General features: G+C 46.7%; 1 protein-coding gene across 3 annotated transcripts; it reads right to left on the minus strand.

Moving 5' to 3' along the window:
* Positions 1 to 1,716: 1,716 nt before the first annotated feature.
* On the minus strand, positions 1,717 to 11,454 carry FDPS (farnesyl diphosphate synthase). 3 transcript variants are annotated; one of them, XM_044676855.1, is made up of 11 exons: positions 11,371 to 11,454; positions 9,711 to 9,928; positions 9,439 to 9,577; positions 6,087 to 6,227; positions 4,844 to 4,924; positions 4,499 to 4,621; positions 3,524 to 3,612; positions 3,358 to 3,430; positions 2,762 to 2,839; positions 2,534 to 2,668; positions 1,717 to 1,991 (listed from the first exon to the last, which is right to left on the minus strand). In XM_044676855.1, exons 2-11 carry the CDS (start codon positions 9,887 to 9,889, stop codon positions 1,791 to 1,793), a joined length of 1,239 nt encoding a protein of 412 aa, XP_044532790.1. In that variant the 5' UTR covers positions 9,890 to 9,928; positions 11,371 to 11,454; the 3' UTR covers positions 1,717 to 1,790. The 3 variants fall into 3 exon arrangements, with proteins under 3 accessions (XP_044532790.1, XP_044532792.1, XP_044532789.1); XM_044676857.1 differs by lacking the exon at positions 9,711 to 9,928; XM_044676854.1 differs by lacking the exon at positions 11,371 to 11,454 and having other exon boundaries at positions 9,711 to 10,324.
* Positions 11,455 to 11,756: the final 302 nt, after the last annotated feature.

Consider the following 11,756-nt stretch of genomic DNA (forward strand, 5'->3'; position numbering starts at 1 on the left):
GAAATCCTTAGAAGAGAAAACAGGGGGCTCCCAGCCCTTCAGTACGACCTGACTGCGGCGCTGGAGATCTGAAGAATAGTGAACGAAAAGAAGGAGATAGGAAGTTCATTAAAGCAAGAACCAGGATTTTTTTCTAGGGTAGGTGAGCATGGGGCTGAGAATGCATTAGGGTGAAACCCCAGTAGACCCGAGGCGGGGACCGCAACCCTAGTTAAACGAGAGATCATTGAAATGCAAATAAAGCCTCGATTAGCCAGCCATTAATTAGGACTGCAGTGCTTACGGGATGGAGACAGGTTTGAGTGGACAGCCCCCCTCCCCCCGCCAGTCCCATTAATGCCTAAGGAGAATGCGGCTGCGCCCCGGGATACCCCTAACCCTTCTCCCCCCTCCCTCTCGCGGCCTTCTCTTTTTATCTCAGGGGAAGGAGGTGGGCGTTGCCTACGGAGAGGATGGGTCTGGGGGCTGACTGCCACCCAGGGCGGTGCCGGGCTCTGCTACACCCTGGGCCTGGGCCCAAGCCTCGCCCCGCCCCACCCTCCCCAGAGCCCAGGGCTTCGCTAAAGGGGGGGAAGGAGGCAGCCCCGCCCCAAGATGCTTTAGCCCCAAACGGCACACCAAGGGTTAACTGAGAGAGAGAACGGGGGTAACCTTAAGTCCATCCGCACCCCTCCCATACCTCCCCAGTGTCCTCCCAAGGCCAACCGCTGGATTCCCAGGAACCTTTGGTGGATTTGTTCACCCGCAGCAGCCCTCTCCTCAGCCTCCGTTAGTCTATTTTTCCAGGACCCTCGGTCTCTCCAACCAAGCTACCCAACTGGGTTCAGTCTTGCTCCCCGGTCGGTAGTTTTGTCCATTCATCCGTGCCCCACTCCCAAACCAGGGGTGTCAGTCAATCCATCCCTATTCTCATCCCATATCTCCGTTCATTTTTGCTTCCATCCCAGCTAGAGATGTCTCCTCGACCGTACGCCCCTCCTTTCTCTCCAACCTCCCCCCGACTCCACCTCACCCCAGCTCACCGGTCCGTCCCCTCCTCACCTGCGTCCTCCAGCAGCCGCCTCCTCCCCCCCTCCCCACCAGGCTGCCTCCCAGGTTCGGGTTCCTACCCCCGCCCAGCAGTAGCGGGCAGGGAGAGGGCGGAGCCCTAGGCTAGTCCTCCCTGCGCCTCTGCGCACCTACGTGTAGGGGCGGGGCTTCCCCTAGGCCACACCCCTTAGGATCGTGCAGTAGCGGTTCCCCAAAGCCCCAGCCTAGCCTAGTTGGAAAGCTTCAAATGCCATCTCCATACAAATACTCCCCGGCAGGAAGTGATGGAGGCCAGATAATCCCGGCAAGTCCGTTCACCCTAAATTCGCAGAATGCAGCAAAAAGCAGGGACTCAAATATGAAACAGGAGGAAAGCTGGAGCTCATTAGGGAAGAGTCCCCAGAAAGTTGAAGTCAGAAAAGGGGGTTGAAACTGAATGGTGGGGGTTCTTCTTTTACTTGGAATGAGGTATTTATTTTTCTCTGGGCCTGTGATTTCAAATGGAGGGGTTCTCCAGAAAAGGAATTCCTTCTGTTTCTCCAAGTTATATTCTAACAGTTACCCAGGGGGGCATTGAGAGCTTAAGTTATTTGCCCAGCTTCTTAGCTCCAAGGTCAGATCTCACATCGCCTGCTGGACTGGGGAAGGTGGACAGAGAAACACTGGAGTAGAAGAACCATAATTTATTAAGAGTTTACCCTCCCCCAACTCCACACATGGTCCCCTGCCCTCCCCAGCTTCCTTCATAACCCACTCCCTGATCATTTCTGCCGTTTGTAAATCTTCTTTGCCATTTCCAAGAAGATGGAAGAAGGCAGGGGAGATGAATACTTTTCAATGAGCCCCATCAGTCTACTGTAACTTTCTTCCTCAAACTTGTTGAAAAGAGCAGGCAATTCAAGTTTCTCATAGAGTTCCTTCACTTTGGCAATCTTCTCTGGATCATTCTGTCCATAATTCTCCTGAAATTAGGGAAGGGGTAAGGAGAGAAGTTAAAAGAGGGAGTATGGGTCTCCATGGCCCTATCTCTTTGTTGAATTTTCTATTCAGCTCCTCCTAACAGCCACCCTATCCTCTAGAATTCCCAGCACCTGCACTTCAGGGTTCCCCTCCAAAGAAATCCCCATGTACCACCTCCTCAGTTTATCTGTGCATTCATTCAACAAACATTAAGTATTTACAACACTGTGCTAAGCTATTATACATTGCAAGCTATACACGATTTAGAAAAAAGCATACTCCCCCGTTTTCATTAAGCTTACACTTTTTGGTAGGGGGCAAGATACCCAGAGTCTCACTTGTTCTGCTTTTTACACAAAACACACACGCACAACCTCTCAATTCTAGATGTTCCCTTCAACACTCGGTGGTGAACTTCCAACTCCAGACCAAGTTTTCTCCTGCCCTTTCATTTGTTTCTCTCTTCTCTCTCTGTCTTCCCTCTTCAGAGGGAAGAGCCTGGATTAGAATCCTTCCCTCCACCTCACCCCCTACCCTCAGGCACCTCCAAGATCTTTCTTTGCTCAGATGATGCTAGCTGAAGGCTCTTCACCACCAGCCAGCTGCATTTGTTGTCTTGGATGTCAGTGCCAATCTTGCCAGTCATATTGGGGTCACCAAAAAGGTCAAGGTAATCATCCTGAGTGGAGGGATGAGAACAGAAAAATGAGGAGTACATCTGGGAAGGCAGGGAAGTCACTGACTTTCATGCTCATGTCTGATGCTTTCATACCTGAATTTGAAAAAATTCTCCCATCTCCAGAAGGATATTCTTGGCATTGGTGTGCTCTTTCTCCCCATCTATGCCTGCCTGTGGGGAGAATAGAAACTGGGCTGATAAATCCTCCTCTCCTACTGGCAGAAGATCCCTTTTGTTCAATGGTTATCACTCCTGACTGAATGGAACAGTTATGGCCTCAAGAATTGTGACTCTTAACCCCCAACCCATTAGATTGGAAACTCCTTGTTTCATTTTTGCTTGTCTTTTATCAGTCTCAGTTTCTGCCTTTTGACTTCTTAAAGACACATGCAAAACAGTTCATTCTGAGATTGTGTGCTCTTTGCTTAACTTTAAGGACTGATTCCTTGAGGTATCCCTAGATTCCAGCATAGTAAACTATGCTAAGAGTATAACAATAATAATAATAATAATAATAATAATAATAATAATAATAATAAGTATTTGTTGAACTGGATGGAAATATTCCTATGTCAAGTTCCTTTCTGGAAGGAACAATTAATCCCATTCTCCCCAGATCTTCCTTCTTAATGTTAGTAGGTCCACACTAGTGTTGATACCAATGATATCATGCACTCCCGGTTACTCACCATGTACATAGCAGAAGCAAATGGTAAGTAGAAGGAGTAGAAAGCCGTCTTGTATTTGACAATGGTCTTATATCTAGGCAAGGTGAGGGAGAGAGGCAAAAGTCATCCCTTGTTGTACCCACATACCCAGCCAGCCAGCCCAGATCCAGTTCTCACTACCCCTCACCTCTGCTCAGTGAATCTGGAAAGATCAACTTTGCCCTGAGGAGCTGTAATAAGATCAAGGGTTTGGCCAATCTCAGTCTGATAAGTGCACTACAGAGGAGAAAGAAACACGTTAAAACAGGCCTCTGGAACACATGAATGGCTGGCTGAAGTCCCAATATAAGCTGCAAGGATGTGGGGGGATTGAATGTGGAAGAAATTGAGAAGTAGCCAGAAAGGGGAGGAGGTCATGGTTCCTCCAGCTGGTATAAAAACATCTTGTCCCAATAGCTCCTATTTCTATTGTTCTCTATGAAATGTGAGCAAGTATGTGCCTAAGTATTATTCTCCCCATTTTCCAGAAAAGGAAAAGGCAGCTCGCTCCAGGGTACAGATATTAGGTACTCAAAAAAAAAAAAATTCAAAGATTCAAAACCTGGTCCCCAGGCTCCAAGTCCAGTGGCCTTTCTATCACACTATCTCTCTTTCACTTAGCTCTGAATCCTAATTAGAGCATGGATGGAATTGGATTAACCAGACCTCCACCTATCCCCAACCTCACTATTATTATCAGGACAGGGAAGCTGTTTGCACTACTGCTTGCCTCTTCCACATATCATTCTACCCTTCTGTGATTTCTTTTCACTTCTAAGGCTGGCTTGGGATTCATTTTTTAAAAAATAATCAGAGGATAACTCCTCAAAAAAGATTAACTTTTAACAAAGAATGTCATGTGCCCAGAACCAAGTATCGTGGCCTTAAAGAGAGCCGTGCCTATGCTGTGGTGGGCATGCTGGATCTACATAAGGGAATCTGAAAAGAGTCAATCCACTCTTCTTCCAATCTGGAAGTAAAAGGATAGTTGGAGATTATTTCGTCCAAATTCCCTCATTTTGCACAAGAGAAAATGAGATCCAATAAGAAGAATGTCCTGGAAATGGCCCCAGAACCCAGTCCTTCCCACTCTGACATCAATGCAGTCTGACATCTGCCTTACCTGGAGGAAGAGTTCAATGAGGTTCAGGTAATAGGGCTGCCCACGGCAGAAGTGCTTCAGCAGGCGGTAGACGCAGGCTTCCAACAACATGGCATCATTGATGGCATCTAAGCCAATGCCAGGCTGGGTCAAAGGAAAAAGCAAGAGAGTTGGTCTTTGGCACAGCAGACCCTGAAGAACTTAGTAGCCCAAGGCATGGAACCAACAGTTACATTTACATGATGATGAGAACAATCTCAACCACCTCTCCAGCATACCCATCAGCAAGCCTAATCTCCTTGTGCCCAGACCCAACTCCCTGGCTCCTGCTGCTCTTCTCCCAGGGTATCTCCAGGGCCTATTTACCGTCTTATACCAGCATGGCTGGCCCCGGCGGGTCAGAGAAGAGTCCATGATGTCATCTGCCACTAGGAAAAAAGCCTGGACCTAGAGGAAGAGAAGGGAATACATATATTTATAATGGAGTGACTATCTTGTCCTGGGCCTTCCCCAGGCTGTACATGGGGCTAAAACTAATGTTTCCTGCTTGTCTCTCCACTGTGACAAGCCTATTAAGTTCTTTTAAAATCTCTGAACAACTGTCAATATGGTAGGCCTGTTATTAAGCAACCTCACACATTGTTGCAAGAAGAGCAAAAGATCATTTGGCACTTGGGATATCAAGGACCTAAAAAGGCCAAGATAGGTAACACATTTAAACCTACTTTTGCTAATATTTTAAAATATTCATCAAAGCATAAAACTCCAGAAATAATCTTTAAGAGGGGGCAGCTAGGTGGCTGAGTAGATGGAGAGCCAGGCCTAGAGATGGGAGGTCCTGGGTTCAAATTTGACCTCAGACACTTCCTAGCTGGGTGACCCTGAGCAAGTCACTTAACCCCTATTGCCTAGCCCTTACAGCTCTTATGCCTTGGAACCAATAGTATTGATTCCAAGATGGAAGGTAAGGGTTTAAAAGACTCTTTAAGAAATGTTGCCTAATAGGGATATTTACTTTTTTTTTTTTTAAACCTTAACTTCTGTGTATTGGTTCCTTGGTGGAAGAGTGGTAAGGGTGGGCAATGGGGGTCAAGTGACTTGCCCAGGGTCACACAGCTGGGAAGTGCCTGAGGCTGGATTTGAACCCAGGACCTCCAGTCTTTAGGCCTGACTCTCAATCCACTGAGCCCCTGGGATATTTACTCTTAATAAGGACTTTTGTTGCTAAGAGTGAAATGTGATTTTTTAAATTTTGTAAATCTGAAAATGACAGGTTTTCTCTTTGGAAAGTCCTGAGCTCTCCAACTTCCTTTTATAACAAAAATGGTTTTTGTTTTTGTTTTTTTCAAACTAAAGTGTTTCACTTTTTTTTCAATCAGCAAGTTTATATCCCATAAACGATAACTCTATAAATGCCAAAACACCAAATATGCCCCCAAAATAAAACTTTTAGGCACAGATTTTAATCTCCTGTCGTATTTCTCTCCCACTATCCATCTATCTCAGAGACAGCTTCCCGATGGAACCCGACTCCTGCATCATGGTATTTCCCAGTCTTCCCCCAGCCTCCCTCCTCCCCTGAGATGCTTCTCTACCCTCTGAATCTCACCAGCTCCACACACCAGCCCACTGCAAGTGCTCTTTGTAGACTGTCCGCATCCTGCTTTCGGGGTTCCACCAGCTCCCGAAATACCATCAGCACCGATAATCCTCGATTGTATTTCCCCCCGAGGGCATTGTACTCTAGGACCTGCAGGATGGAGGGTCAGGACAGGGAAAGTCAGGAGGAAAGGACATGGAGCATTGTGGCCTCACAAACAAGATTTCTACTCGACACTCCTTAAGGTTGCAGATAAGTTCAGGTTGCAGATAAGTTCAGATCCATCTATTCCACCCAGTCTCTGCCCCAAGCTGCTGGATGCACAGTAAATAATGATGGACCTGAAGTCAGGAAGATTGGAGTTCAAATCTAGACACTAATTGTATGGCCTTAAGACATACCTATTTGTTGTATAGCCTTAAGGCATTAACCTGTTTGCCTGGGTTTCCTCAATGTAAAATGGAAATGACAGCACCTACCTCCAAGGGTGGCTGTGAGGATCCCCGGGGAAATCACAAAGTGCTTAGAATGTAGAAGGAGCCATATAAATAAATGCTCCCTATTCAAATCTACATCACCAACTGCCTACTCCAGTCTGAGCTGGACTGCCCCTACTCTTCAAACTCAGCAAATCCAAAACAGAGCCCTCGTCATGCCTCCAAGCCCTCCCCCTTCCTATTCTCCCCATCTGTGGCCGCCCTCGGAGGCTCGGAACCTCAGGGTCTGGCTCGCTCTCCTTCCCCTCCGGGCTCTCGGACACAAAATGTCCCTTATTGTGGAAGGCCTCGTCTCCCCGATGGCTAATGACTCCCTCTCTAAAGCTATCTCCCATCTACTCTGTAAATCCTGTGTGTGAGTGTGTCTACAAGTATGGCACATGCATGTATGTGTGTGTGTATCCTGTGTGTCTATGCACACGTCTGTATTGGGCATCTGTGCACATTACCTTGGGTGTCTGTGTGTGTATATGTAGAAGTATCTTGTGTGTGGATGTGTGTATGCATGTAGCATGTATGTCTAAGTATCTATAGTTTGGGTGCATGTGTCTTGTGTGTCTATGTATCTTATGTGTATCTAAATATATCTTATGTGAGTCTTATGTATCTTGTGTATGTCTAGGTATTTTGTGTGTGTATGTGGCCACCTAGGATAAGCAGTGGACAGAGTGCCGAGTCTGGAATCAAGAAGAATCATTTTCCTCGATTCAAATGTGGCCTCAGACACTAGCTGTGTGACCCTGGACAGGTCACTTAATCCTATTTGCCTCAGTTCCTCTTGTGTAAAATGAGCTGGAGAAGGAAATTGCAAACCACTCCAGTAGCTTTGCCAAAGGGAAAATCCCAAACAGGGTCACAAAGAATCAGATGGGACTGAAACAATTGAGCAACAAAAAAGCCAACGCATATATATGTATATATGTTAGAATGTATGCTCCTTGAGGGCAGGTACTTTTTCTTTATATCCTCAAAGCTTAGCATGGTACCTGGAACATAGTAATTGCGTATTAAATGCTGCTTGATTGAATGATTCTCAGTTCCAAGGGGGAAAAAAAAAGTTTTATTCCCTAACTTCACACTGTCTCCCCAGGCAGAGGTCTTTTCATTGTTACATTTGAAAATTAAAGTAAACTGAGGCAGAAAGTTCCAAGCACTTTCAATTTATTGATAAATTGTGAAATTTATAAGTTCTAGTTTCCCTACCAAAGCTAAGACTCAGGTATGCGGTTGACAAACTTTTTATAGTTTTTAGAGAAGCAGAGAAAAAGAACAGTTGGGTAGGTGGAGCACATGATTGATTAAGGGCTAGACAGGACAGGTTACTTCAAGGAAGGCAGGGTGGTACCCACTTGGGGCAGGTGACCACTTTGTCATTAAAGAACACTGACTGATTTACAGGATCCCCCTGTATATTTTAGACCTTGTTAGTACACCTGAGTTAGTGGACTCCCTGGCGCCTAAAAAGGTTAGTTAGGGAGAGAAGACTTTCCTTAAGGGTGCAATGTTAGTTCGGGGACAATATATTTCTTAGAGCTAGTTTCAGGACTTAACAGATAACAGGTGTCTTAGTATTTATCCAAGAGCTAATGGTATAGAAGATGATAATCTTCCTCTTTTAATTAGTGAGTTATGGTCAGGTTAGGTAACACGGTGGAGAGCACACCACCAAATTCGACCTCAGACATTTGCTAGTTGTGTGACCCTGGATGAGTCATTTAATAATGTTTGCCTCAGTTTCCTCCTCTATAAAATGAGCTGGAGAAGGAAATGGCAAACCCACTCCAGTATCTTTGCCAAGAAAACCCCAGATGGGGTCAAGAACAGTCAGACACAACTGAAACAATTCAACAACTAGCTCCAAAGGGAAAGCTGAATTCCTGAACTTAACTAAAGGCTGTAGAAAGGGGACCTAATTAGACAGCACTGATTACAATGTGGAATCCATACAATTACAAATTACAAAGTAGAGAACATTTGAATTTATCTATATGAACCACTGCCCAATCACCCAGACCTGTAACCTTGAAGCCATCCTAGATTCTTTTCCCCCACATCCCATATATGTACTAAGTGGTCAAATCTTGGCTACCTTCACAACATCTTTTGAATCCATCTTCCCCCACATGGCTAATCCTTATTCAGGTCTTTATGAAATCTTATAATAGGCTTCAGATTTGTTGCACCCTCTTTCCAATCCATCTTTCATATGGTTGCCAACACAATCTTCCTAAGCCCTTCAGTGGTCTCCTATTGTCTCTACAGTAAAATACAAATTCCTCACTCTGGCATTTAAAGTTCTCCATGTTCTGGTTCTAATTTATCTTTCCAATCTTCTTTCACACGATTCTCCTTCACACATTGTATGTGCTAGACAATCAACTTGTTCCCTGGATTCAGAACTCCATCTTCCAGGTCTGGAATCCGCACTAATAAGTCTCCAAGGCCCTTTTCAAGGCTTAGCTCATGTACCACCTTCCCCCTGAACTCTTTCTTGAGGTCTCTTTGGGTAACACTCTAATCAATTTGCTTTGTATATGTATAATGAAAGCTCCTTGAAGGCAGGGATTGGGTCAGGAGTTAGGAAGACATGAACTCAAATCTGACCTCAGACACTTACTAGCTGGGTGACCAATTTTTTTGTTTGTTTTTAATTTTGTGTATAATTTTTTATTACCTAAATATGACCTATTACTGTTAAGTGCAAGACACCTTCTTCCTCTAGGTCTCTATTCCTAGCAGCTAAGGAAAAGTCATAAACACAGGCTATTTCAATTATAGAATAACTGATTTACATCCCCTTCCTCTCCTAAAGTCCCTGGGGCTCATTCTAGGTTCTATCCCAAAAGCCAAACCTAATGTCTCACCTTCTTGAGCCTGGCTATGGCATCTCCCACCTCAGGGTGTCCCATCCATTCTTCTGTCAGGATCTTCACAATCTGGGAGAAATGCTGGACAAAATCTTGCTTCTCTTGGGCAAAAACTGACTTCTGATCTCCGTTCATTCTACAGGTAAGAGGGGTCAGGTTTGGGGGAAATACAAAGTAGAGTCATAAACCTAAGTGACAGTTCCTTAGACCCGCCCCCACCCCTGACCCCTAAGTTCCAAATAACTATCCACACAGACATAAACACTCACCGAGGTTTCTCTCTCCGAGATTGGCACCAGTGGCGAGCACTGTGCTGGGCCCCCACGGCTGAGCCCCCATTTGTCAGAGAGGGCTGCCAAGGGGGACCCAGCTGCCTCTCCCAGGGTACCCAGCGCGGGGCTGGAAGCAGGAAGGCCCCTGCCGATCTCAGCCAGCGGGCTGGGGGCATCGTAGGGGTAGCAAGGAAAGGGGGGGCACCAGGTACTCCCTGCAGAGGGGCAAGGACTGGAGGCAGATGCACAGTGGTAACTACCCCAGCCCGTTTCCCACCCTACTTCACTGAGCTGCTGTTCATTTAGGTAGACAATATTGATCTGTTCCCCCTTGGTGGAGAAGGGTGTAAGGAGAGGAGGCAGGAAGGCACATATGGAATGTTGGGAGGAAAGAAAAGCAAAGAACTTGCCCTTGAGATGTTATCTCTGTAGCAGATCCATAAGCAGTAAATGTGTCATGGTGGGGAGTGTATGGCATACAACTGAGAACTAAAGATTCTTAGAATTAGAGTATCTCATCTAATCTCATGCCCAGTGGGAAAACTGCATCCCAGAAAATGCAATGTTTGGAGTCTGTGTCAAAGCTAGGACTAGAATCAAGATTCCAAGCAGTGCTTCTTTTGTGGCAAAAATGGATGATCTACATTGAGTAAAGTTGACCAGGACAAATTTCCTGGAAAAAATGGAGTTTGATACACTTTCTAAAAGTGGAGAAGTGCAGGGAATAAATAGATGGGGGAGTCATTAGTGTGATATTGCTGAGAGGCAAGGGGTAGAGGAAGAGGAGGATCAGAATTGTAGGCAAGGATGAGATGCAAACATAAAGGCACCCACGGGGTATGGAAAGTAGTGGGGAAAAGACTTGGAATGGAGCCAGCTTACAGGAGGCACTAGGAGTGCACAGAGGACTCGCTCTGGAAGGGGCACAGAAGGCCTGTAGTGATCCTAATGGCTTCAAATAGAAATGGGGGGGGGGCTCTTTAAAGGATGCAGGTTGGTCATTGGATAGGAGAAGCTCCTCTCGGGAGCGAAGTTGAACCCCTGAAGTTCTCCAGGTATTGCATTTCGGTTAAGAGTCATGGTGCCTGGCCTCTGGGGAAGGAGGAAGTTTTTTTTTTTTTTTTTTTTTCGGGGCAGATCCAAGGGCTTTGAGAAACTGGTGGGGCACAAGTCCTGCCAGGGACTAGGGTTTCCAAGGACGCATGAAAATAAATGTGGACACCAGGACGACATACATAAGCGACACAGGTGAACACCAGAGGAGTGCAATGACAAGTTAGAGGGACACAACTGACAAGTGGGCACCACATAAGGCACGAATACAAGTGGGAAGGGCACACCAGCCTTGAGGGGGATTGGGGGGGAAACACCCAAAGCAGGTACACATAATACAGGGAGTGCCACACCAGCCTTACAGATGGGCTCTGTTGGGGGCACGCAACAGCCCTTTAAACGGGCTCTGCCCAGTACAAGCCACCCAGAGGCGGGTGCCGGCTGGGCACACCCGGCCCCAGAGCTGGTGGGCATCCTCGAACTTGCCCTAGAAAGGTTGGCCACGAAAACCGAGGATGACGGCCACTGCGAGGCGGGCGGGTGTGCAGAGCTTCTGTACCGAGCCACCGCCCTCTCCAAATCCCACAATTGCTACTTCACTCACCTGGTCCGAGATGCAAACACAGCCTTAGTTCGACAGGGGGTTTGGAGCGAGGAGGAAAGGGAGTACTAAAAAGAGTTCGAAGCGACGCACAGCTCCCTGGGGTGAGTAGTTTCTGTTTCTCCCCGCTTTCCACCCAGATGCCGCCAGTGAACTACAACTCCCAGAGTTCCGGAGGCCAGTGGGGGCGTGGCTCTAGGACGATTGATCAGCGGTTTGGCCTCACGACGGGGCCTTTGATTGGCTTTTCTGCCTCGTATGAGGATGGGGCCTGGGACGAGGGACCAATGGGCGCGAGGCACTTCAACTAGCCAGAAAACCGGGGGCTGGACCTGGACAGGTGGTTGGCCTAAGACCGGGATGAAGTGTTAAATGAGCTCCCTTTTACA

This window comes from Gracilinanus agilis, chromosome 4 (assembly GCF_016433145.1).
Source record: "Gracilinanus agilis isolate LMUSP501 chromosome 4, AgileGrace, whole genome shotgun sequence".
NCBI lineage: Eukaryota > Metazoa > Chordata > Mammalia > Didelphimorphia > Didelphidae > Gracilinanus > Gracilinanus agilis.

Excerpts from the sequence above, each read along its gene's own strand:
- FDPS (XM_044676855.1), bottom strand. The coding sequence starts at position 9,889 with ATGCCCCCAGCCCGCTGGCTGAGATCGGCAGGGGCCTTCCTGCTTCCA. Across the intron at positions 9,578-9,710 it reads TCTCGGAGAGAGAAACCTCG|AATGAACGGAGATCAGAAGT; the intron begins GTGAGTGTTTAT and ends TCTTACCTGTAG. Across the intron at positions 6,228-9,438 it reads CCATAGCCAGGCTCAAGAAG|GTCCTAGAGTACAATGCCCT; the intron begins GTGAGACATTAG and ends TCCATCCTGCAG.